General features: G+C 43.8%; 3 protein-coding genes and 1 long non-coding RNA gene across 16 annotated transcripts in view; 2 read left to right on the top strand and 2 right to left on the bottom strand.

Moving 5' to 3' along the window:
- The window catches only part of mark2b (MAP/microtubule affinity-regulating kinase 2b), a 50,352-nt gene extending 47,893 nt beyond the window's left edge, over positions 1-2,459 (bottom strand). For 6 of the 8 annotated variants that reach the window (XM_005468049.4, XM_005468054.4, XM_005468052.4 and 3 more), the window contains exon 1: positions 1,132-2,459. In XM_005468049.4, coding sequence (XP_005468106.1) covers positions 1,132-1,182 — 51 coding nt within the window. In that variant the 5' untranslated portion in view covers positions 1,183-2,459. The remainder of the gene's footprint in view (positions 1-1,131) is intronic. The other 2 variants (XM_005468055.4, XM_005468050.4) reach the window with 1 other exon arrangement.
- A 307-nt stretch (positions 2,460-2,766) lies between these two features.
- Positions 2,767-7,054, top strand: LOC102082792 (uncharacterized). Its single transcript, XR_002057219.1, has 3 exons — positions 2,767-2,905; positions 3,090-3,197; positions 6,662-7,054. It is a non-coding gene; the product is annotated as an uncharacterized LOC102082792 (long non-coding RNA).
- A 497-nt stretch (positions 7,055-7,551) lies between these two features.
- Positions 7,552-14,546, bottom strand: krcp (kelch repeat-containing protein). Of its 6 annotated transcripts, none has more exons than XM_005468058.4 (14): positions 14,417-14,546; positions 14,250-14,326; positions 13,787-13,948; positions 13,618-13,699; positions 13,450-13,497; positions 13,097-13,340; positions 12,905-12,994; positions 11,226-11,357; positions 10,950-11,137; positions 10,664-10,860; positions 10,457-10,551; positions 10,309-10,363; positions 8,837-8,934; positions 7,552-8,364 (listed from the first exon to the last, which is right to left on the bottom strand). In XM_005468058.4, the coding sequence occupies exons 2-14, from the start codon at positions 14,309-14,311 to the stop codon at positions 8,135-8,137; spliced, it is 1,683 nt and encodes a 560-aa protein (XP_005468115.1). In that variant the 5' UTR covers positions 14,312-14,326; positions 14,417-14,546; the 3' UTR covers positions 7,552-8,134. The 6 variants fall into 6 exon arrangements, with proteins under 6 accessions (XP_005468115.1, XP_019203593.1, XP_005468116.1 ...); XM_019348048.2 differs by having other exon boundaries at positions 12,935-12,994; XM_005468059.4 differs by having other exon boundaries at positions 12,905-12,991.
- A 1,337-nt stretch (positions 14,547-15,883) lies between these two features.
- Positions 15,884-21,251, top strand: cct7 (chaperonin containing TCP1, subunit 7 (eta)). Its single transcript, NM_001282890.1, is given in 12 exon segments — positions 15,884-15,896; positions 17,141-17,224; positions 17,341-17,410; positions 17,500-17,606; positions 17,684-17,862; positions 17,951-18,122; positions 18,242-18,406; positions 18,485-18,673; positions 18,856-18,953; positions 20,213-20,345; positions 20,716-20,922; positions 21,018-21,251. Coding segments are annotated over 12 exon segments (1,641 nt in total). The 5' UTR covers positions 15,884-15,890; the 3' UTR covers positions 21,249-21,251.
- Positions 21,252-21,340: the final 89 nt, after the last annotated feature.

Below are 21,340 nucleotides of genomic sequence, written 5' to 3'. Positions count from 1 at the left end.
TTTTCTTTTCCCATCAAACATTCAGAGATTTTAATGAGGCAAATACCACGTGATGCTGAACATGGACTGCCCGAGTCACACTCTTCACTAGAAACTATAATAGCTTTCATGTGAGCAAATGCGGCTTTCTCATAATGGAAAGATAAAACTGTCTGCAAGATTAAGACAGATGCGGCAGATATGGAAGCTTAGCTTCAGCTTTCTAGTATGGATTTGGAGCACATACCTCAAAGAACTGCTAATCAAATGTATAGAAAAAACAGGGTTCTTGAAGCGGGAAACCATATCTGCACAGCGTCTGCAACTGATGAATCTCAATTTTTATTTCGGTTTTTTTGGGGAGCTCTTTCACATATGGATGGGGGTTAGCAGGCTTTTACTAGGTCAGAAGATGTGTATTGTTTGTACAGTCTGAGTGCCTTCAATCACCCCCCTATAGGCCTACTTGCAATCCAAGTTTCTTTTTTTCCTTTGAACTATGACCTACAAGGGCTTTTGACTCATTCCTTAACAGTTTATTGCCAATAAACTGAGGATATATCCAAGCGCAACCCTTCTTGCAAGTTTTCATTTGAAATACAAATTCTCATTTCCATTTAAATGCCACTTCTTCTGTCTGATAGCTCTGTGACACATTTAAGCCAAATAAAGACTGCAACAAGCAAACACCACAATTTTCTTCCAGAAGGACAGGTAAGTTGCAAATTAGCATAAATAAATAAAAAAGAAATATATATGTCTCCATCAAACTTTGTGATAAAGTAATGTGTTGAAAACTTACTTTCAGCTTTATGATTGCCTGTATTGCAGAAGGTCAAAAGTGACAAAAAGTCAAGTGGGAGGACATGCCTAAACACAGACTAAACAGAAACCTAAATTTGCTCTGCTATCCTGTAAGGAGTGGGAAATCCAATGTGAGTGCGTAGGCAAGCTGGTGAATCACTGCTCTGTGGCAAAGACAACAGAGACACAGGAGAGGAAGGAGAAAAAAAAAAAGCAACCAGAGACAACCAAAGCCTGTAAAAGGCCAACAAGGGCCTCTCTCCCCAGCAGATAAGAACTTAAAGTAATTTTGTGGACAAATATCACAAATAATCACATTTCTAAGATTAATTTACAAGGATATCTTACCTGCCCGGTCGAATTTTCAATGACTTGAACCAGTGGGGGCCTTGTTGACATTTTTGAAGGAGTCTGTGTTGCCAAAAAATAAAAATAAAAAATGGAAAAGGAACCTTGAAACTAGTACGATTCGTCAGTCTCTGCTGAGCATTTAAAACTTGTGTAGTTGATAGCTGAGGAAAATCTCCAACAGATGTCCAGTGCTAGCCAGCTAGCAGCGCGACAGACAGCCTGTGAATCAACAAGTTGAATCCCACCATCAGCGGCTAGCCGAGTTAGCCAGCTAGCTCGAAACTAGCTAGCAGCAGCAACCGCAGGTCTCATGTTTGTCAACAAGCAGAAAATGGGGAAAACTAATGTTTTCTTCAGCTCCGGCCTGGGTGTGAAGGCATTCAGTTCCCAGTTCAAGTTGATCTGCGTCGATAGCGAACAGTGAGGTATAGCACGGATGTAAGACGCGAGCTAACTACCTGGTGCTGTGACGTTTTGACCAGCTAGCTACTTATGCTAGCCTGAAGAAAAAGTTGGGCAATGGTTGTATTGAAAGAAGACAAGGTTCAGATAGGTGGCTATCGTGCCAACTTGTAAGGTCGACAACTGAGGTTTGAGGAACCAATGACCGCTTGCCAAAATCTACAGCAAATGTTGACACGGCGTCGTTTTCATCGCGCAGTGTCGCCGTTTGTCTTTCTCCTTTTGTGGCAGAGATGTTTCCTTTTAGGTCTTCAAACCAGTTCCGAGGTCTACAAACTTTCAGGCCAAAGTTATTTCCCGGCGAGGTCTCGACCTTCCCAACTCTCACAAAGCAAATTCAAATATTCCCAGTGAGTTATCCGGGGCCAGGGTATCCTAAAAATAAAAGCAGCACCTTGTAAAATGGTCACATGGCAGGTGAGAATCACAAATTAATTTGTTGCGCTAGCTAACTGGTCGACATTAGCCCATGTAGCTAGCTAATTCAGGGTTTCTTTTGAGGTAAGGCTAGCTCGTTAGCTTATTCCCCAGCGACCGCAGTGGCGGTGACTGCCAGAGAGCAACCCACAGAGCTCAAAATCCACGGAAATCACCGGCGCTCTTCCTTGTGTTGCGTGATTGGAATAAGGTCGTTCACCAGTGCTGCACTGCAGTGTGGCGATCTACCAGTTCGTCCTGTCGGTACACCGACTAATATTCCAGTCACCAGCCGACCAAAGGAGGAATCATCAAGTTGTAAAATCCATTATCAGCAAAGTGGGCTTTTCTTCCTCGGAGGTGCGTGTCACGGGCAACGGGGAGGGGGGGAGAAAAGCGAGGAGCTGCGCCCGAATGCAGTCTATGCGCACGATCCTGCCCTCATACCGGAACAAGCTCGCGGCAACATGGCTGCTTGCTTGCACCACGACTTGAAAGGGGAGGGAGGGAGTTCTGAGTTCGGCTTCACTCGATTTTTTCCGAGCCTTTACCGCTGAATGACCGCAATTCCTCCATGCTGGTAAATGGCAGGTGCGGGAGACTGTAATTGTTCTCCTCCTCAACTTTGCAGGAATGAAGGCTCTGTTACAACTCCAGACATAATGGAAGAGAGAAACCTGGAGCCTCCGGGGTGCAAAAGTTCACCGGTCTTTCAGTTCATTTCCTCTTTTTTTTGGTTTATTGATTTATTTAAGTATGCCGATGAATATTTTATCGGGCTCTTTGCCTCCTGCATTGTTAATATTGTGGCAAAGTCTTTTACAGAGCGCTCCTGACAAGTTAATGTGTGCATGTTTCTGCTTCCAGCTGTGATGGAATTTAACCCACCCAAGTAAGTCTACTATCTTTAATTACAAACATGAGAAGCTTTACTCGAGTATGTCGGATTTATGCGACTTTACATTTACTCCACTACATTTCAGCGGGAGAGATTGCACTTTTTTACTACACTAATCTGCATTTAATGGTCAATACTTATAAATGTGCTGATTGGAGGAAGTTTCTGCTCTTTACAGATACTACCAAAAAAACCCCAGAGAAGTGCCTACAGCATGAATGCGTGTAGTCCCATGAACACTGATCCCCCTTTCAGTAAAGCCAAAGAGAAGCTGGACTTTCGTTCAGTGAGTAACTAGTATTTCCTCATTATGTCTGCGCAGATTAATTTCACCTGCAAACAGTCCTATGGACACACGCACACACGCCTCTTTCCGCTCGTCTCTGGAAGCTCCAGTTCTGCAGGCAACACCTACAAGAGTTGCCAGATATTTTTACCACTGAGTCACATCCCTGTTTCCTTTCATCTGTCACACGTTTAGTTTATTCCCATCACACCTCTAAGAATTCCAGTACTCATTTATTGAGGCACACTGTTACAGTGCAGTGCAACACTTATGGAGGGCACATAAACACTTCAATCTTTAAGCCTAAAACTAGCCTATTGGCTAGGATTTGATATTTTGGACTAAAACAATAATACTTTGGTTGATATTCAAATCCATTTGAAGATTATTTTTTTTTAAGCAAATTAGAGAACAATACCTCTTGGCAGCCACAGCTGTAAAAATAACATGTAAATAGAAACTCATGCCATCTAAAAGTGTGAGATGCTGACTGCAGGTACAGACATTTTCAAGTTACTTAGCAACAGCCATAGACTGACAAAGGTAATATGACTTCCACTGGAAGTAGTGATGCCACAAGTCTGTCAGCTGGGAGGTCGGCAGAGGTGCAATATGAAAAAAAAATAACAAATCAGCATTTGAACAATGTGAGGATGTTGTGCAAAATAAAAAAGAAGAATTCAGGATATGAACGGGTATGAGAAGGTTGTTGGGGACGACTGGGAGAGCATCCAACTGGCAGGATTTCCCGATAAACCAAGGGGGAAAAAAATCACCTCCCTGATGATGGAGGGAGAGCACTCCAGGGTATGTGCACTGGGTATGTTCCAGGAAACAAACCCGCCTGCTTTTAGCATATCAATCTACCCTCTATATATTTAATAATGAACCTTGTTAATGCAGAATCACTGCACCTTTCAGTCAGTGCATAAACCTGACCGAGTCACATCATCTGGATCATGTCCAGTTTCATGGTGGATCAAAGTAGAGGGATGCCAGTTTGGGGGGGGGGGAAATGTCAGAAAGCTATAGCAAAACAGTAAATATGTAAACTCAGTGACACCACAGTCTTTTTTTAGACTGTACATGGGCCATTTTAACAGGAGTCATGCTGGTTACAGACAAATATGTGCTGAAGTGTCGCCATCTGCAGGAGGCCTCCTTATATTACATCTATCTATCTATCTATCTATCTATCTATCTATCTATCTATCTATCTCATGCACATTTGCACTGAAACACATTTTCTGGCTGCTGTACAGAAGAAACAACACTCTGTGTAGGAGGCTGAGTCGCAGACCGAATTGCACTAATCTAAGCATATTTTAAGTGTCACTGGAGGAACATTAAATAAAATATATCAGCCTTTGAGTCTCCAATTACTATTTCCATGTGCCAAATGTATGTGGCTGCTTTGAGGATGTAATATGTAACAGTTATTTTTGATATGCAGTCAATAGTTTTCCCAGTAGAGCACGTAAAACAACAAACCGTGAGCACTCTGTGATCGTCGGGCTTTTACAGCAGTTCTGCTTTTCAGCAACTCCCCTCTGAAATCCACCTCAGCCTGGGTGTGTGTAAGTCAGTGGAAAAATACAGATCTTTACTATTACAGCACCTGATTAAAGCAGCACCCTTATTTAGTTATTTTTTCTTTCACATGGTTACATATGAACTGGTCTAAATCCACTGGAGCATGAGAAAAATTAAATTTTTTAAGCAATTATTAACTATTTCTTTATTTTGATATTTCAACACTGTTATATAACCCATGGCTCAAGTCACTCCATGCATGACATGCATCTATTTGGAGCTACTGATGTTGCAGTTTTGTGTCATACTTCATAGTCTCCTGTTCTCGGACAAATTCAAGCATTATTAACACCCACACATATGTTTCAAATAGTTCTAATTAACACCTGTATTCAGTGTAAAGGTATGCATGCTGGAGTGCTGTGGGCCATTAAAGTGTAATATTGCTTATCCACCATGTAGAAGATTTAATGAAGCATCACAGGGGTGGCTATAAAACAAATGGAGCGACTCCAAGGAAGCCAGGAAAAGAGTGGAGGACACAAACATCAAATTAGTGATTCCCTTAGAACCATCATTCCTTCTTCAGCAGTCGGCTGGGTGAAAATCCTGCCCTTAACCTTAGCAATTTAGAAGCTGCTGACTCGCAGCGTGGGCAAAAGTAGTACGGAAAGAACCAAAGCCAAAAACCAGGCTTTTTATACACACTGTACTCTAATCGCAGTAAGTGCAACACCGTGTAATTAGATAAACGGATTGAAGCACATTACCATTAGTTATGATGAACATAATAAAGACTTGTTTTGTGGCCCATTAAGCACGATGCATAGCAACACGTTTTATTTTTCTAATAGTCTGTGAAATAATGAAGTGAGGACGGTTTTATATCCACAGGTATGAAGTAAAATATGTCGAGGAAGTCGGGCTTTCCTTTGTATCGCCACAGGAAATACCATGGAGTAGGTGAAAGCAGTTTGATGGCCTCCAACCGATTCTGACCAGTTTGTTTTTGAGTTTTCAAGGTAGAAAAATTGCAGATGTCTGCCTCCCTCAGCAGATGTGGCACCTTTTAAGAGACACTTTGACAAAGATATCTATAAAGTACTTAAGTCTTAATTGTACATAAAATATAGCTGAATTTTCCTGTTGAAATATTCAGTTGGATGGTCATTAGCTAAAGGTTTGATGTACATGGAGCAGTCCTAGAACATCCTGTCTCAACGATGCTGAAAAGCTATTCTATGTGTTACTTCTAGGCTGGACTAATGTAATTGTTTATCAGGTTTCCCTAAAACAGGGGTGGGGAACTCCAGGCCTCATGGGTCGGTGTCCTGCGGGTTTTAGATGTGTCCTTGATCCAACACAGCTGATTTAAATGGCTAAATTACATCCTCAACATGCCTTGAAGTTCTCCAGAGGCCCGGTAATGAACTAATAGTTTGATTCAGGTGTGTTGACCCAGGGTGATCTCTAAAACCCACCTCTGCCACCTCAAGGAGTTCCCCACCTCTGCCCTAAAAGATCTCAGAAAAGCCTTCAGTTGATCCAAAACACTGCAGCAAGAATCCCGACAGGGACTAGAAATTGTGATGATATCACTGACATATTAGTTTTTCAAGTCGCATGTGGTAGTTGGAGGTGTTAAGACTAAAGTACCATGTTAAACAAACAGAGCACTTCACTGTGAGAATTCAGGCTGACTAGAGTTTCTAAAACATGAATTGGAGGGAGTCTTCAGCTACCAGAATCCAGACAGCCTCTCTACTTTAAATATTAGGCTTCAAACTGTACTTTTTGATAAAGCTTATCGTTATGGCTGGATCAGCTGACTCTGGCATGTTCACCATACATCACATATCAGATAAACATGCAAGTTTGCTAACTTTTGCATTAAATAGCTGGGGATGATGTGGATCGCATTTCTTTTGCAGGTTGGCCATGATGACGACTCACGCTGAAGTCTTTCTTAGTGCTGTGAGAACGAATCTCTGTTTTAAATTAAGTGTGTATTTACTGACCTCTGTTAATCTCAAGTTACCCAACGTGGGGCTGCCTGTTTAATCCAGTGAAAAAAGTTCAAACACAGCCACAGTCATGACACCGTTATCAGGAACCGAGCGGATATGAACTTAATCCCTCCCACGCTCCATTAATCTTTTATTAAAAAGTCTCCATTTAGCTCTGGTTCTCTGAAGATAACAGTGTCACGCTGCAGGTCTCACGTTAGCTTGTGTTACTGTCAAGTGACCACAGCAGCATGAACAGTCTTTTCTGTTCAAAGCTGTCAAACCCCTTTTAATTGATGTTGGTTTGATTTTGTATAAAGTATTCCTCATGCAGTAATGCATAGACTGTACAGAGTCTACTCTACGTACAATCCATGTGGAAAATAATATGTAACTGGGTTTAACTTAATATAATATTAATATTGAGCAGAAAAATGGCTAAAACAGGAGTTATTATGCAGCTGCGTACTTTCATTCTTGGGACTCTGCTAGAGTAGCTTTGCATGATTCATAGTTCAAAATAATCCTTGTTTATTTTATGTAGGGCGTCAGGTGCATCCATCAATTCATACGCTGTCTGATACAAGCCATTATACCTCCCTTTGAACCAGCTTCCACTGGCTGCAAGAAGTTTTATATGGCAGGTAGGTGGGACATTCTGCCATAATGACCATATTAAGGATATCTGCTCTGTCTGACATCATACTGATCCAAGAGGTAAAAAAAACAAAACAAAATCTGAAGCTGGGTGTATGTATGATGAACCAGTATATGCACAATTAAAAAATAACATAAAATAAGGGAAAACACAATAGTTAAACAATAATTACCTTTTAATGTGTATTGAGTAAAATCAGAAAAGCAAAATGGTACAGCCCAGTGACATGAATAGAAAATCCCCCCCCCCTAGTTTGGAGATGATGACAAATACAAACAAAAGAAGGAATAAACATTGTAAAAAAACTGCAATGCACTTACATATATCTGCAAGAAAAAATATATATATTCTGAACTAAAGTAGAGCCTCAGTTTTTAAAAAACACAATCAATATAAACCAACATTTTAAAAAAAGTACCTGAGGAAAAACAAACATATTTACATCATCAAATCTTCCCTTTGCTTTAAAGCAGATATTGTTTTTATGAGTGGGAGCTCCATAATGAGAGAAATCTCTTTCTTAATCCTTTTTTCACGACACATTGATCTTTTGAGGTCTCTCTTTAGATGCTCAGATGTATCAAATAAAACTGGTGAAACCTTTTAAAGCGAAAGAAGAAAGGAGACGTTCAACAGAAAAGGAAAAAAACCCCACAGGATTATAAATAACAAAGGGTGAGGGTGTTAAAATAGCTTTACATCCAGTGAGGCAGAGAGTATTCACCTCTGACTCGCTCTCTTTAAATAGCACCGAGCAGCTCCTCCACGGCGACAGTCGTCAGGTCGGAGTAGAAGTTGCCCTCGTTGTCCCCGCCTCCGAACACCAGCAGGGTTCTGCCGCCGTTCATAGCCGCGTCTTCATCTTCCTCCGAGAAGCAGCGGTGACCGGCCGTCTCCATGGTGATGATGGAGTGCCCCGCCCTGGGTACAGACAGCTCAGGCACACTCACCTCTGTCCAGCTGTTGGTGTCTGAAACAGCAAAACAAAGGCATGAAATTTTTATTTTTCCGCTAATTCTCGTTTTTACACTTTATGTTCAGAATAAACTCAGTCAGGTGAAGGTGGCGGTTAACACATTGTTAACATAAACAAGAAAATGTCAATTTAATTTTTTTAATACTCTTTTTTTTTTATCATACCTGGTAAAAAAGGCTCAATTTACATTCTAGAAGCTGCTCAAAAATCGCTTTGACATACTTATGTAAGCTACTTTATTGTTTATATGTCTGTGCTTTTATTTTAAATAGAGATATTTTTTTGGCATAGAACCAACCGGACTTACAGTATGGACTGTGCAGGAACAGTAGAATAAGCCTACCTAGTTTGGGAATTGCGTTACCAAAACCCTAAAATAATTCTGTCTTGATCTTAAATCCTCTATCAGTCAGACGCTGTCATTAACAACAAAAGACTACTTTTCAGAATCCAAACCTCTGCTCACCTATATCAAAGATGAAGGCGTCACTGAGGGCATTGTTTCCGTTGTAACCACCGTGGATCAGGAACTTTGTGTCTGACAGCACAGCGCTGCCGTGCCAGCTGAAACACACAAGCACACAATGTTCACATTTAATTTCAAGTTGCTTAAAGGTTCTCGAAATTACTGCAGACGATATTGTAACAATCTCTGCTCTCATTTTAATCTCCAGCCTTATTAAAATCTTATTAAACCTTAATTTGAGGAACGTAAATGTCTCCATAAAGCCTTCATTTGTCCCTAAATGTTACTGCTTGTGTTATGTTTATAATACAGCTGCGCCTACATAAAAGAAAAGCAGCTGGTCTCAGAGGCTAAAGTGTGGAATTAACCGAGCTATCCACAAATATCTTCAGTCTTTCCCCATCACAGTACACGATGTCCCCACCTGGGTAAAGACATCCATTATAGCACATGTTCCCAGACAGTTTGTAGTAAATTGCCTCGGTAAGTACAGGCCAGAGGCTGTAACACTAAGAGACTGATCCTCAAATACATCAAGCACACTCTCCCACCTACTCTGGACCCACATCAGTATTTATAGAGAACCAATAAGTCAACAGATGTTGCCATTTACAGTGTCCTCCACACCACACTATACTATACCACCTGGAACACAAGCGTTCAACACAGTCAGCCCTTCTAGACCCTTTCATCGTAACATCTGCCCACTGACTCTAGCTTTCTTGAGAACCTGGCCACAGTTGATCAGGATGGGTCCCCCCACCACCCCTCCATCCTCTCCAAAGGAGCACCACAGGCTGTTTTGAGCCCTTAATAGCATCTCACAACACAATGGCACCATTAAGTTTGCAGACAACACACACAAAAAAAAAGAACTGATCACTGGAGGAGACACAAAGAAGTTGACAGACTGAAAACAACTTGGCTCTGAACACCAAAAAAACAAAACAAAGAGCTGTTCATTAGTTTCAGGAGAAATCAGAATGACCATCTGTCACTGAACATAAATGGAGAGGACGTGAAGAGTCTTTAGTTTTGGGTTCCTGGGAACACATATCACAGAAGATTTCCATGGACACACAGAAGGCACTGCCTCATTTAGGAAAAAAAAAGTCTGTTTTCTGAGAACTGATGAAATTAAATCAGCCTCAAAACCTTCTGGTGTCTTTCTACCTCTGCACCACTGAAAATATCCTCACAGCATCCTGACACGGTACCCAAACGGCTCTGCAGCAGATAACAAAGCGCTGCACAAAAGATTCCCAGCACGCAGCCGCCTGCTCCTTAAGACTCACAAAGGTCATGCTGCCCGCAGAAGAAAGTACGCTGGATCCCCAAAGGATGCCCATCAGCTGTTTGAACGTCCCACGTTCATCAAAGCACGCGTAACACGATCAGATCCATCGTCACACTGAACTCAGCTCTGACGTCTCACACGCTCACATAATATTTTGAAGTGTTATGTGCGATACCTTCGAGGAGAGGGGGGATTCCCAGTTGTTTTGACTGCAGAAAACTCCATCAGACCTAAGACATAAACACGTTGCATTTGAATTATGCAAGCATGGATGTGTAGTTACACGTTTCCCCTGATTTAGGTACTTTGTGTGTGTTGCTCACCAAGGTCCAACATGTACATGTCATTGTAGCATACAGGAGTGTCCCAGCCACCAAACACATAGATCTTCCTCTCCTGCATCACGCATGCAGAATGACTGCAAGACAAAAAGAAACAAAGAGGAGGTTAAAAATATGGAGCAATTATATTTAAAAAGAAAAAAGTTAGAAAGTGTGCGTTAAATAAAGCTTTGGACTGAGCCATGTTACCCTGAGCGGGGGGAGGGTTTGTCTCCGGTGACGATGGGCTGGTACCAGATGGAGAGGCGGGGGTCGAAGATATACAGAGAGTCGCTACAGTCATCGGGCTCTGGGTTGGGCCGAGGAAACACCCCTCCCAGCACGAATAGCTCACCCTGAAACATACTGCAGCTGTGGTAGGCCAGGGGAGGAACCTTACCCTGAGCCTGAAGAAGAAGAAGAGCAGGAGGAAGTCATTAAAAAAAAAAAACAGAAATAAAGTGAGCACAGGGTGTGGACACAGATCAACACACACCTCTACCATGGTCCACTTCCAGCTCTGCGTGTCCAGGATGTGCACGTCATTGAACCACTTCTTGTTTTTAGAGCCCCCGAACACAAAGATCCTTCTTGAGTCGGGGTCGTAGACGGCTGTGTGGCCGATCCTGGCCTCAGGGGTCGGACCCTCTGCCAGAGTCTCCGCGGCCACCCAGGACATGTCCTCTGTTGCACACAGAACGTCCCCTTAAACACGGCTCTCACCTGAGCTGTAATATCAACAAGAGTCTAAAATGCTGTTGACCTGACTGACCTGTGCAGAGCTTCCACATGGGATCTTTGCAGAACTGCATCCTGGCTCCCTGGCCTCCAATCAGAATTGCTGTTTGAGCATCGATGGGACATAACGTCTGACCCCAGCGACCTGACGGGCTGGCCAACGGAGCTGCAAGAAAACACGACATGTCATGTTCTGTCGAGAGTAGCCAGACACGATCATCACTCAGAACATGTTTCTGAAACACAGCAGCCTGCCTGTCACCAACAACCATGTCAAAGTCAGTTAATTCAACTATATTCCCTATTCCAGCGCTTGGATGTTTGTCATCCGAATCCTGTGTACTACAAGCAGGATTTGGGGCTTAGTGACTTCACTTTGGCCTTACATTACTGGGTTACATCTCCATAGTAACCTGATCTGTAGAAATAACCTGCTCTAGAGCTCCATGTGCAAGTTTTGTAGAGTCAGGGTCAAACTCATACAGTACCAATGAGCTCTACCAGTTAAACCTGTATTTTTAAGGTGGAAAAAAAAACAAAAGCCCTAAAACTGTGTCCACACTGGCAGTGACGTGGCAACCAGAGACCACAGAAAGTGATATTCAATGACTTTAAGCAGCTAGAGGTGAAAAAGCCAGCAGCGATAACAAGTTGAGCGACTCACAGATAAAAGATAAACTTTTTTCAACTACCAATGAGAGCGCAGGAGACTGTTGACTGGCTTATGACTACGTCAGATGGTTACCTAGACAACCTGACCCTGAAGTGACTGCAGGCAACTGGCTATCGGCTTTAAAGTGACGTGCGACGGTCTCATTTCAAGTTTGTGTAGTAATGGAGACATTGTATGGCCACACAGTAATAGTGACATAAAAAATGACTTGACTGCAATTTATTACACTTTGCATAGCCGTGCAGAGGGCTTGCTCTCGTCCCCTGGCCGCATGTTCGGCAGCCCTGCTGTAAATCCTTTATCCTTCCCCAAAGTGCAATGACAGATCCAACAAATTCTCATCTAACAGAGATATATTCCCCCATTTGTGATGCCAGCTGCAAGCAGTTCTCATTAAGCAGACAGTCTCATTATTCTACAGACATATGGCGACATAGCCCTAAAACTGCAGAGCCTTGTTTGTAATTGCAAAGAGGCCTCATATTTGTTGTTTATTTGCTCACACACAGTCTGACACCAGCACTTTACACTACAAGCCACATTCACACATTCCACTATAGCTGCATACGAGGTGCGATTGGTCACATGCTCCCAGCATTGCCTCTAGAATGCAAACTCGCTCACTGCTTTACTGGGAAGGCCTGGGTTGACCTCTTGGTTTGATGGCCACCTTAGAGAGGTCAAGTTCGAATTTCTGCCTGATGAAACACAGCAGTGCTTCAACATGCTGATAATAAAGTGAGAAACGCTGTCTAGATTAATAATTCTCCAAAAAGGATTTGTATTTGAAATGCTCTTCCAAGTTATTCATTTGTTTGACTTGCAGGAATACCGATGCAACGCCAACAGCGCAATCTAAAATCAAACAGTCGGAGGGAGCCGAGCCCCGCGTGAGTCACACGCCCAGGTTTATGTTACTTTCCTGCAAATGAGCAGTGAATGGAAAACATCTATGTGTGAACTGGGATGGGTGGTGTCAGCTGCTGGGACTGAAGAGGGAACAAATATGACAGAAAAAGGAAGGAAAAAAGAAACAGCACCAGTGTGTGCGGGAGCCTTGGCCTGCCTACTCTTCGTCCTGACTGCACTCTGAGGAGGCGTTCTTCCCACAGTCCCCTGCATCTCTGCTGCTGTGTAGTGGGGACAGAGAGAAAGCAGGTTTGATAGAAGAAATAGCACCTAAAGAAATTTTTTTTTTTTTTTTAAAACACAACGAAACAAAAAAACCCCACCTCCTTTTTCACCTGCTCCCTTCAGCTTGGTGGTATCGGCACCGCTTGCAAACAGCTTCTGGCTGCCTTTGGCTTGACCTCTGACCTTGCGCACAGGTGTGGTCTTCTCACTAGTTGCATTTGGACACATGTTCTCTTCTTCTTCTCTTCGCTTTGTCCAGTCATTGCCTTCTTCTTCTTCTGCAGTTTGCTCTCTTTTCCTCTTGCCGTGGAGCTCTCGGGCTGCGGGTGGAGCAGCCGTGTCCTGAGATGCAGCACAATTGAAATGATGTCATTATCGCTATCTGCTTTTACCGCCAGCAGCAACATGTCTTTGTGATATTATAAGACACAGTACATCCTTATCAGATTACCTTTGGTGTGTATTCCTTCACAGCCATGATGACCTCTGGTTCTGTTGACTGAAGAAAAAAAAAGGGGGATTATATACATTAACCTGTGACATCTGTCCATATCTTAAAGTTTTAACTTAAGAAAATCCTAATGTTTTCATAAGTTCTTTAGATTTCCTTAGTATTTACCAGGTTTCCTCCCTCCAGAGAGACGTTCAGTGTCACACTGTCTATCCAGGTCTCCTCTTCCCACTGCTCCCATGACAAACATCTGAAGGTGAAATATGCATCATTCACAGAAAGGCTGTCAAAGTGCATTTTTTTAAAATAACAAAACAGATAAATAGGGCGAACCTACTTGTTATAAGGAGTCAGTTTTCCAATAGTGATGGGCATCCGATCAGAATCGTTGAGCTCTGCGTTGACGCAGATCCTCTCCCCCCACCGGCCGCTGCTAAACAGCACCACCTGGCGGACGCTTGGTGGAACTGCAACGCGGACCCTGCTAGAGCCTTCAGCGCTGACACGGAAAAACAAACGAAGAAACAAGCAAATAAAGGCACACTGCTCGATTTTACATGCAGAAAAACGAGAGGCGAAAAGTATTTGTTTTAAAGTAGGAGAAGTTAAGTGACTGTGTGTAAACGGGTCTAATTCAAAGAGGCGCCAATGAGGAGCAATAAAAGTGTAGCGACAGAGCTTTAGGCCTAGCAATTTTAGCTAAAGGCGACTGAACTATTTAAAGACATATATGAGCGTCTCACGGGTAAAAACAAAAAACAAATACATGACATTATGTGCGAGTCGAAAGCCTGCGTTACCTCAGAAGCTTCTGAGGCGGACCATTTACTCCGAAAGCGGCATAAACTCCGAAATCATCCATCCTCGCGAAGTCCTCCTGAAAAACACAAACAACATCCACCCGGTTCCGACTATACTCTTTTATTTTAAAGTGTGATTTTAAATATCTCAATAAATCACTCTTTACCCAATCTCCCGCCACCGCTGTTTGTATGGTATCTGAACTCCGCGCGAGCTCTGGGGTTAGTTTAGGTGCGCGTGTTTTGTCGTCAGAGTATCGAGTAGACGCTGAAGGCTACACAGCAAACCAGTTCTCCGCCCGCACGGCAAACGCGGACATAAATTTCAAGGAGACTCAGGGCTGCAACTTTGGGGGCTGCAAGCCAATCACAGGCCTGATTTCGGAGGCGCCGCGAGACGCAACAGAAGCTGCGTTCAATAACACCTTCAACAAAACGGTGAATTCTAGTTTAATTAAGGCATTACTTTTATTAGTAAGTTAATTCTATTTACTAATTAAGAAAACTTATCCGGTATATAGAAATTAAAACAGCAAATTAATAATAGAAACATAGACTATACAGATTATATACAGTGGGTGTACATAAATTACAGCCTTTATGAGATGAAGTGGTGTGCAGGAAGAGTGTTTGCAATGATGATGGACAGGCTGACAGATGATGAAGGAGGAGTCTTTGTAGACTAATGCTTGCAGATGACATTATAATCTGTATTGAGAGCAGGGAGCAGGTGGATGAGAGCCTTGGGAGGCTGAGGTATGCAGAGAAGGAATGAAAGTCAGTAAAAGCAAAACAGAATGTGTGTGCAAATGAGAGTGAGACAGGTGTAACAGTGGAGATGCAAGGAGCAGACATAGTGAAGGTGGATGATTTTACATACCTGCGGTCAACCATTCAAAGCAATAGACAGTGCACAAAAGAGGTGAAGAAGAAGTGCCGGCAGGGTGGAGATGAGTGTCAGGGGTGATTTGTGACCGGAGGATAGCAGCAAGAGTGAAAGTCAAGGTTTATAAAATGGTAGTGACCTTTGTGGTTTGGAGATGGTGGCTCTGACAAAAAGACAGGAAGCAAAGGTGGAGATGTTAAGAGTTTTACTGGGAGTGAGGAGGATGGACAAAATTAGAGGAGGATGGACAAAATTAGAAACATATACATCAGAGGAACGGCTAAGACTGAGTGGATTGGAGACAAAGTTAGAGAGGCTGGGTTTGGACATATGCTGAGGCAGCGTATTTGACAAAGAATGTTGAAGATTGAGCTGCCAGGCAGGATGAAAAGAGGAAGACCTCGGAAGATCAGTGGATGTAGTGAAGGAGGACAGAGGAGGATGCCAGGAATAGAGTGAGATGGAGATCTGCTACTGGGACCTCTAAAGAAAGCAGCCAAAAGAAGTCGTTTATTGCGTGCTACTTATTTATTTATTTATTTTAAACGGGACACTTTGATGCTACATACAAATAATTCACGCTCATATCATCAACACTTGTTTTATTTCAGAAACATAGCGTGAAATAGTACATCTCAAATCGTTGACAAACTACTGCTGTTTGTTCTTGAACGTACCCCCACCAACAGCGCATGCTTTCGAAAAGCATTCTGGGATCCGATGCCGGTGGAAAGCTTCTCGAAAGAACTGCAAAGATGATGGTGAGTCAGCTAGCATCATGCACCACACTCAAACATCTAATCCACCTCCATCCTGTAGTTTATCAGGGAACATGGTCTCCCGGAGTGCGCCTGGTGTCGGTGACAGGCCGTTAGAAGTCCCGGAAAGCTCTTATTTTATGATATGGCTTTTTAAAAGGTTATTATTTTTAGCCAGACAATGCTAGCATAGCCGCTATCAATGGGCGGATACGATGCTAACGGTGATGCTAAACGGCTTCCTATAAACTAGTGTTAAAAGATGAACTAGCGTCGTGTAGTTACATATTTAACTACTTCACGTGGATTCGCTTTTAGCATTTGAACATATTTGATTTTAATACCGCCCTCCACCTAGTTTGTGATGAGCTGAGCTGCTGTGTGTTTAGCCTCTTTGTACGGCTGAGGAGCTGCACCGGCTTATGCGATGTTCTGCTTTTAGCAGTAAAAATCTGAAAGCTAATGGCCCGGAAAATGATGCGAGCTGTACAAACCTACCTACATGCATGCACTGACACCACTGACAAAGCTATTGCTATAGTTCAACAATGTCGTGTATAAATCTAGGCAGTTGTACTTTGACATATTGTTCATCTTTAAGAGTGCCTACAATGTGGCATCAATCCTTCTGGCAATGTGGATGTACAATAGATGTTTGCGTATTGTCACTGTCACAGTGCTTTTGCAGGACTTTTTCCTCCTGCTCTTGGATTTGTGTGATGTCAGAGTGTATATGTCTGTGTAGGTTCTCAGTCAGCCGGGTCATGATCGTCTTAGGAGCTTAGAAAGGAGGCGAGTGGACTTCTTTAGGTTGGTTGAAGACATTTAGCCTCTTATCCAAGAGGCTTCTTCAGTTCTGAACTGAAAGTGAGAGGGGAAACGTCATCACCAAATTTAAAGAAATCTGTTTGCCTGCTTTTTAAGTACCTGAGATCAGGGTGTACGTACTTAAAATAGCACCAATGTGAGCAAATGAACCACAGCCATCTTCTATTTGTGAGGGATGGACAGTCAGAAGAAATTTGAGGATGTTAAAATGGTTTGTTCCAGATAGTGGACAGACTGAGAGGCTTTGCTGCAAAACTCCTGTAGCTGAGTCCAAAAACACTAACGTTGTGCTGGAAACGAGCAGAATGATGGGATTTCTGAGGTGCCCACTCATGATGGATGCTGCTGACAGGTGTGAGCAGATTATCAGTTTGCTTACCCTCTCTTCTTGTCTTCCTGTGTCTCCCTCTCTACTTCAGCCCACACCGGTTATCCTGCTTAAGGAGGGGACGGACACATCTCAGGGCATTCCCCAGCTCATCAGCAACATCAATGCCTGCCAGGTCAGAACATAAACTCATCTCTTTGTAGTTCTCTGTGTCTATTTTTCATTTGCTCTGAATTTAACTAAACATTCTTTGAAGTCCTCTAAATGTGCTGCTCATGTTTCCTTCTGCAGGTGATTGCTGAGGCTGTCAGGACCACCCTGGGGCCCAGGGGGATGGACAAACTGATGGTGGACAGCAGAGGTGAGATGGATGGGGGAAAATGAAGGCATAATTGTTCCTGGATTGGTCTGCGGCACAGTCGATGTAATGCAAATGGAAATTTTTTTCAGGAAAGGCCACAATCTCCAACGATGGAGCCACCATCCTGAAACTGCTGGATGTGGTTCACCCTGCGGCCAAAACTCTGGTGGACATCGCTCGCTCCCAGGACGCTGAGGTGAGCTGTTTGAGGCCATTCGTGCATCAGAGTTTATGCTGTCAGGAATTTCAGATTGACACCGTCTTTGTCCTCAGGTTGGGGACGGCACCACCTCCGTCACCCTCCTGGCTGCAGAGTTCCTGAAGCAGCTGAAGTCGTATGTGGAGGAGGGTCTCCACCCGCAGACCATCATCAGAGCGTTCCGCACCGCCACCAATCTCGCCGTCAGCAAGATCAAGGAGATCGCCGTCTCTGTGAAAAAAGACGATAAGCAGTGAGTTCTCTTATTGATTTGAGCTACTTTTGATGTTTCTCCGGTGAGCAGTACAGCTGACGACCTCTTTTCTGCTTCACTGTGCCAGAGAGCAGAGGGAGCTTTTGGAGAAATGTGCAGCCACAGCTCTAAACTCCAAGCTGATCGCCGGTCAGAAGGAATTCTTCTCCAAAATGGTTGTGGATGCAGTCATGTCACTGGAGGAGCTCATGTCTCTGAAAATGATCGGTATCAAGAAGGTCCAGGGAGGAGCTCTGGAGGTTGGTGCCAGGAAGTGTGATTTTTCTGCGTAAAATCTTTCAAAACAACAGTGTTAAAGAAGCAGATGATACATCATACATGGTCTTAACTCACCTTGTTGGTTTTTTAAATTGTTCAGGAGTCCCAGCTGGTCTCTGGCGTTGCGTTCAAGAAGACGTTCTCCTACGCCGGCTTTGAGATGCAGCCCAAACGCTACGAAAATCCAAAGATCGCTTTGCTCAATGTGGAGCTGGAGCTGAAAGCCGAGAAGGACAACGCTGAAGTCCGTGTGAAATCTGTGGAGGTACGAATTAGCCGCGACAAAGCTGTTTGTGAAAGGGTTTTGTTTCCACGCTCCCTCTAACCTGAGCCTTTGCTGCAGGACTACCAGGCCATCGTGGATGCAGAGTGGAACATCTTATACGACAAGCTGGAGAAGATCTATCAGTCGGGAGCCAAGGTGGTCCTGTCAAAGTTGCCCATCGGTGATGTGGCCACCCAGTTCTTCGCTGACAGAGACCTGTTCTGTGCTGGGCGGGTTCAGGAGGAAGACCTGAAGAGGACCATGATGGTGAGACATTCTCAAACTGTTTTTTTTGTTGTTGTTATGGATCAGCTGGGACGCCAAAAATCCAAAACCAATCTTGGTAGTTGATTATTATGTTGAAAACTGCTGTTGGGCAGACTTGATTTTAAAAGTGCTGATGCTTGGACTGATTCTGAAAGCAGCTGACTGTGTAATGTAACCACCAGGCCTGCGGAGGCTCCATCCAGACGTCTGTAGGAGCGATGACCGACGATGTGCTGGGACAGTGTGAGCTCTTTGAAGAGGTCCAGGTCGGAGGAGAGAGGTGAGAGAGGCATCTATTGTGACAATAGATAAGTATAATGGATAAACATATTATAATAATTATGCTACATTGGGTCAGTGGAAGAACAAGTGTTGAAAAGTTTGAAAAATCAGTTTTGCATATTCTTCATCCCGCTGAGAGTTTTTTGTGGTGGGTTGCACTAGAGTCTAGACTAGAGTCATGGGGGCAGCAGTCTAGACTTTCCTCATCCTGGTCACCACTTCCAGCTCATCCCGGGAACACTGAGCCTGGGAACGACCAGCCAAGAGGTTGGCCAGGGAACAAGTCACTGTTTCTGTCCTGGAGCCTCCTCTCAGTAGGACATGCCTGAAACATCACCTAAGAGGCCTCCTGCATCAACTTGCCACATTTTTAGAGATCAGAACAAACGAAGCCAACAGTTTCTGACTTTGATTTGAACTTCTGTGGCTTTTCTCAGGCTTTGTTGCTATGTACAAGTAGATGGTAGGAGGTGAAGAGATCAGCGGTGCTGTTATGAATTTTAGCAAAACAGTTTCTTTCACTCCTCCCAAGTTCGTTCTCAGTCACAGCTCCACTTCTGTGCGTTGCAGCCCATCACAAAAGCTCGAGAATAAAGTGGATATGGACACCAGAGTTTAAGGAAACACACAAAGTTTATTTTAAATGAACTTTAATCTCAGCTTAAAATTACAGAGCATGTAGACGCTGCTCCTCCGCATTGAAAGGAGCCAGTTGAGGTGGATTGCGAGTCTGGCTAGGATGCGTACTGGGCGTCTCCTGGGCGAGGTAGATCCAGGACACGCTAGAAAGATTATATCGCTCAGATGGCCTGGGAAGGTCTTGGTGCTCCACCAGATAAACCGTAGCAGGTGGTTGGGGTTGAAGAGGTCTGGAGTTTTCTGCTAACACGTGTATTATAATTCTGCGTCAGATCTACGGCGTAACTTACACCATAACTGGAACCTCATTTTAGCCCTACGCAGCAACCATCTGCGTAACCTTACATGCACCTCCCAGAGAAATGTAACTACATGTTGGTCGGATGCGGTTTAGGGATAAAAGGAGTTTCCGGTTACTATGCAAGTTAAAGTCTAAATCAACATTAGGCTGCTGCCCCCTCGACCCCGGCCAAAGAGGTGCAGAAGAGCATTTATGGATGGATGAGATTTTACTCAGTGTGACGAAAGACAAAACTGTCACTGCAATGGCAAAAATAGTAAAGCAGCAACTTTAAAGTGACAAATTTGTGTTTTGTTGTGTATTTTTTTTCTGCGTAGGTACAACTTCTTTAAGGGCTGCCCGAAGGCAAAGACATGCACCATCATCCTGAGGGGCGGGGCTGAGCAGTTCACAGAGGAGACGGAGCGGTCGCTGCACGATGCCATCATGATCGTGCGCAGAGCCATCAAGGTCAGCTGCACAAGTTTTAAGATGCTGATTATTCCTGGTTGAGTTTAAAGAATCAGTCTCTGTTTTTATTTGGCGCATGTGGGAGGAAAAAACATTTGATTTTAATTAAAAGTAAGATTTTAATTGGCTGATGATAAATTACATGTGTACTGGTTGCTTGGCTAGAAACATGAGTAGAGCTTCAGCAATGCTTCATGAAGAGAAAGCAGCTTGTTTTTGAGTTGCTGTGACATGTTAGTAAAACATATCGCGGTGACCTCTGTCAGTTCCTCTGACTCTTGTTTCCTGTAAGTGTGGTTTATCTTTGCTCGTCACTGTCATTGATATATTTTGATGTCCAGTGTGTTAACTGTATCAACCCTCTTCCTAGAATGACTCTGTTGTAGCGGGTGGAGGTGCCATAGAGATGGAGTTGTCCAAGTACCTGCGGGACTACTCGAGGACCATCCCCGGAAAACAGCAGCTCCTGATTGGAGCATACGCCAAGGCCCTGGAGATCATCCCCAGACAGCTGTGCGACAACGCCGGCTTCGACGCCACAAACATCCTGAACAAACTGAGGGCGAAACACGCACAGGTAGAAAACAAACACACACTCAAACACACACCTTTTAATCCCAGGTAGTATTTAAAGTGAAGGTGACTGTATGCGCTTCATCTGTCACCTGTCAGGGGGGCATGTGGTACGGTGTGGACATCAACAACGAGGACATCGCAGACAACTTTGTTGCCTGTGTGTGGGAGCCGTCCATAGTGCGGATCAACGCCCTGACGGCGGCGTCAGAAGCAGCTTGTCTCATCCTGTCGGTCGACGAGACGATCAAGAACCCCCGCAGCACTATGGATGGACCACCAGGTGGCGCTGGCAGGGGCCGAGGCCGCGGGAGACCCCATGCTCACTAACGACGCCAAACGACAAAACCCCATTTTAAAGAAGGACTAAATCCAAACGCCAGAAAGAATGTGTCTTTCTCCTGTAGCGATGCAGACAAAGA

Source organism: Oreochromis niloticus, linkage group LG3, assembly GCF_001858045.2.
Source record: "Oreochromis niloticus isolate F11D_XX linkage group LG3, O_niloticus_UMD_NMBU, whole genome shotgun sequence".
In the NCBI taxonomy this organism is placed as follows: domain Eukaryota; kingdom Metazoa; phylum Chordata; class Actinopteri; order Cichliformes; family Cichlidae; genus Oreochromis; species Oreochromis niloticus.
This window is presented reverse-complemented; position numbering and strand designations above follow the sequence as displayed.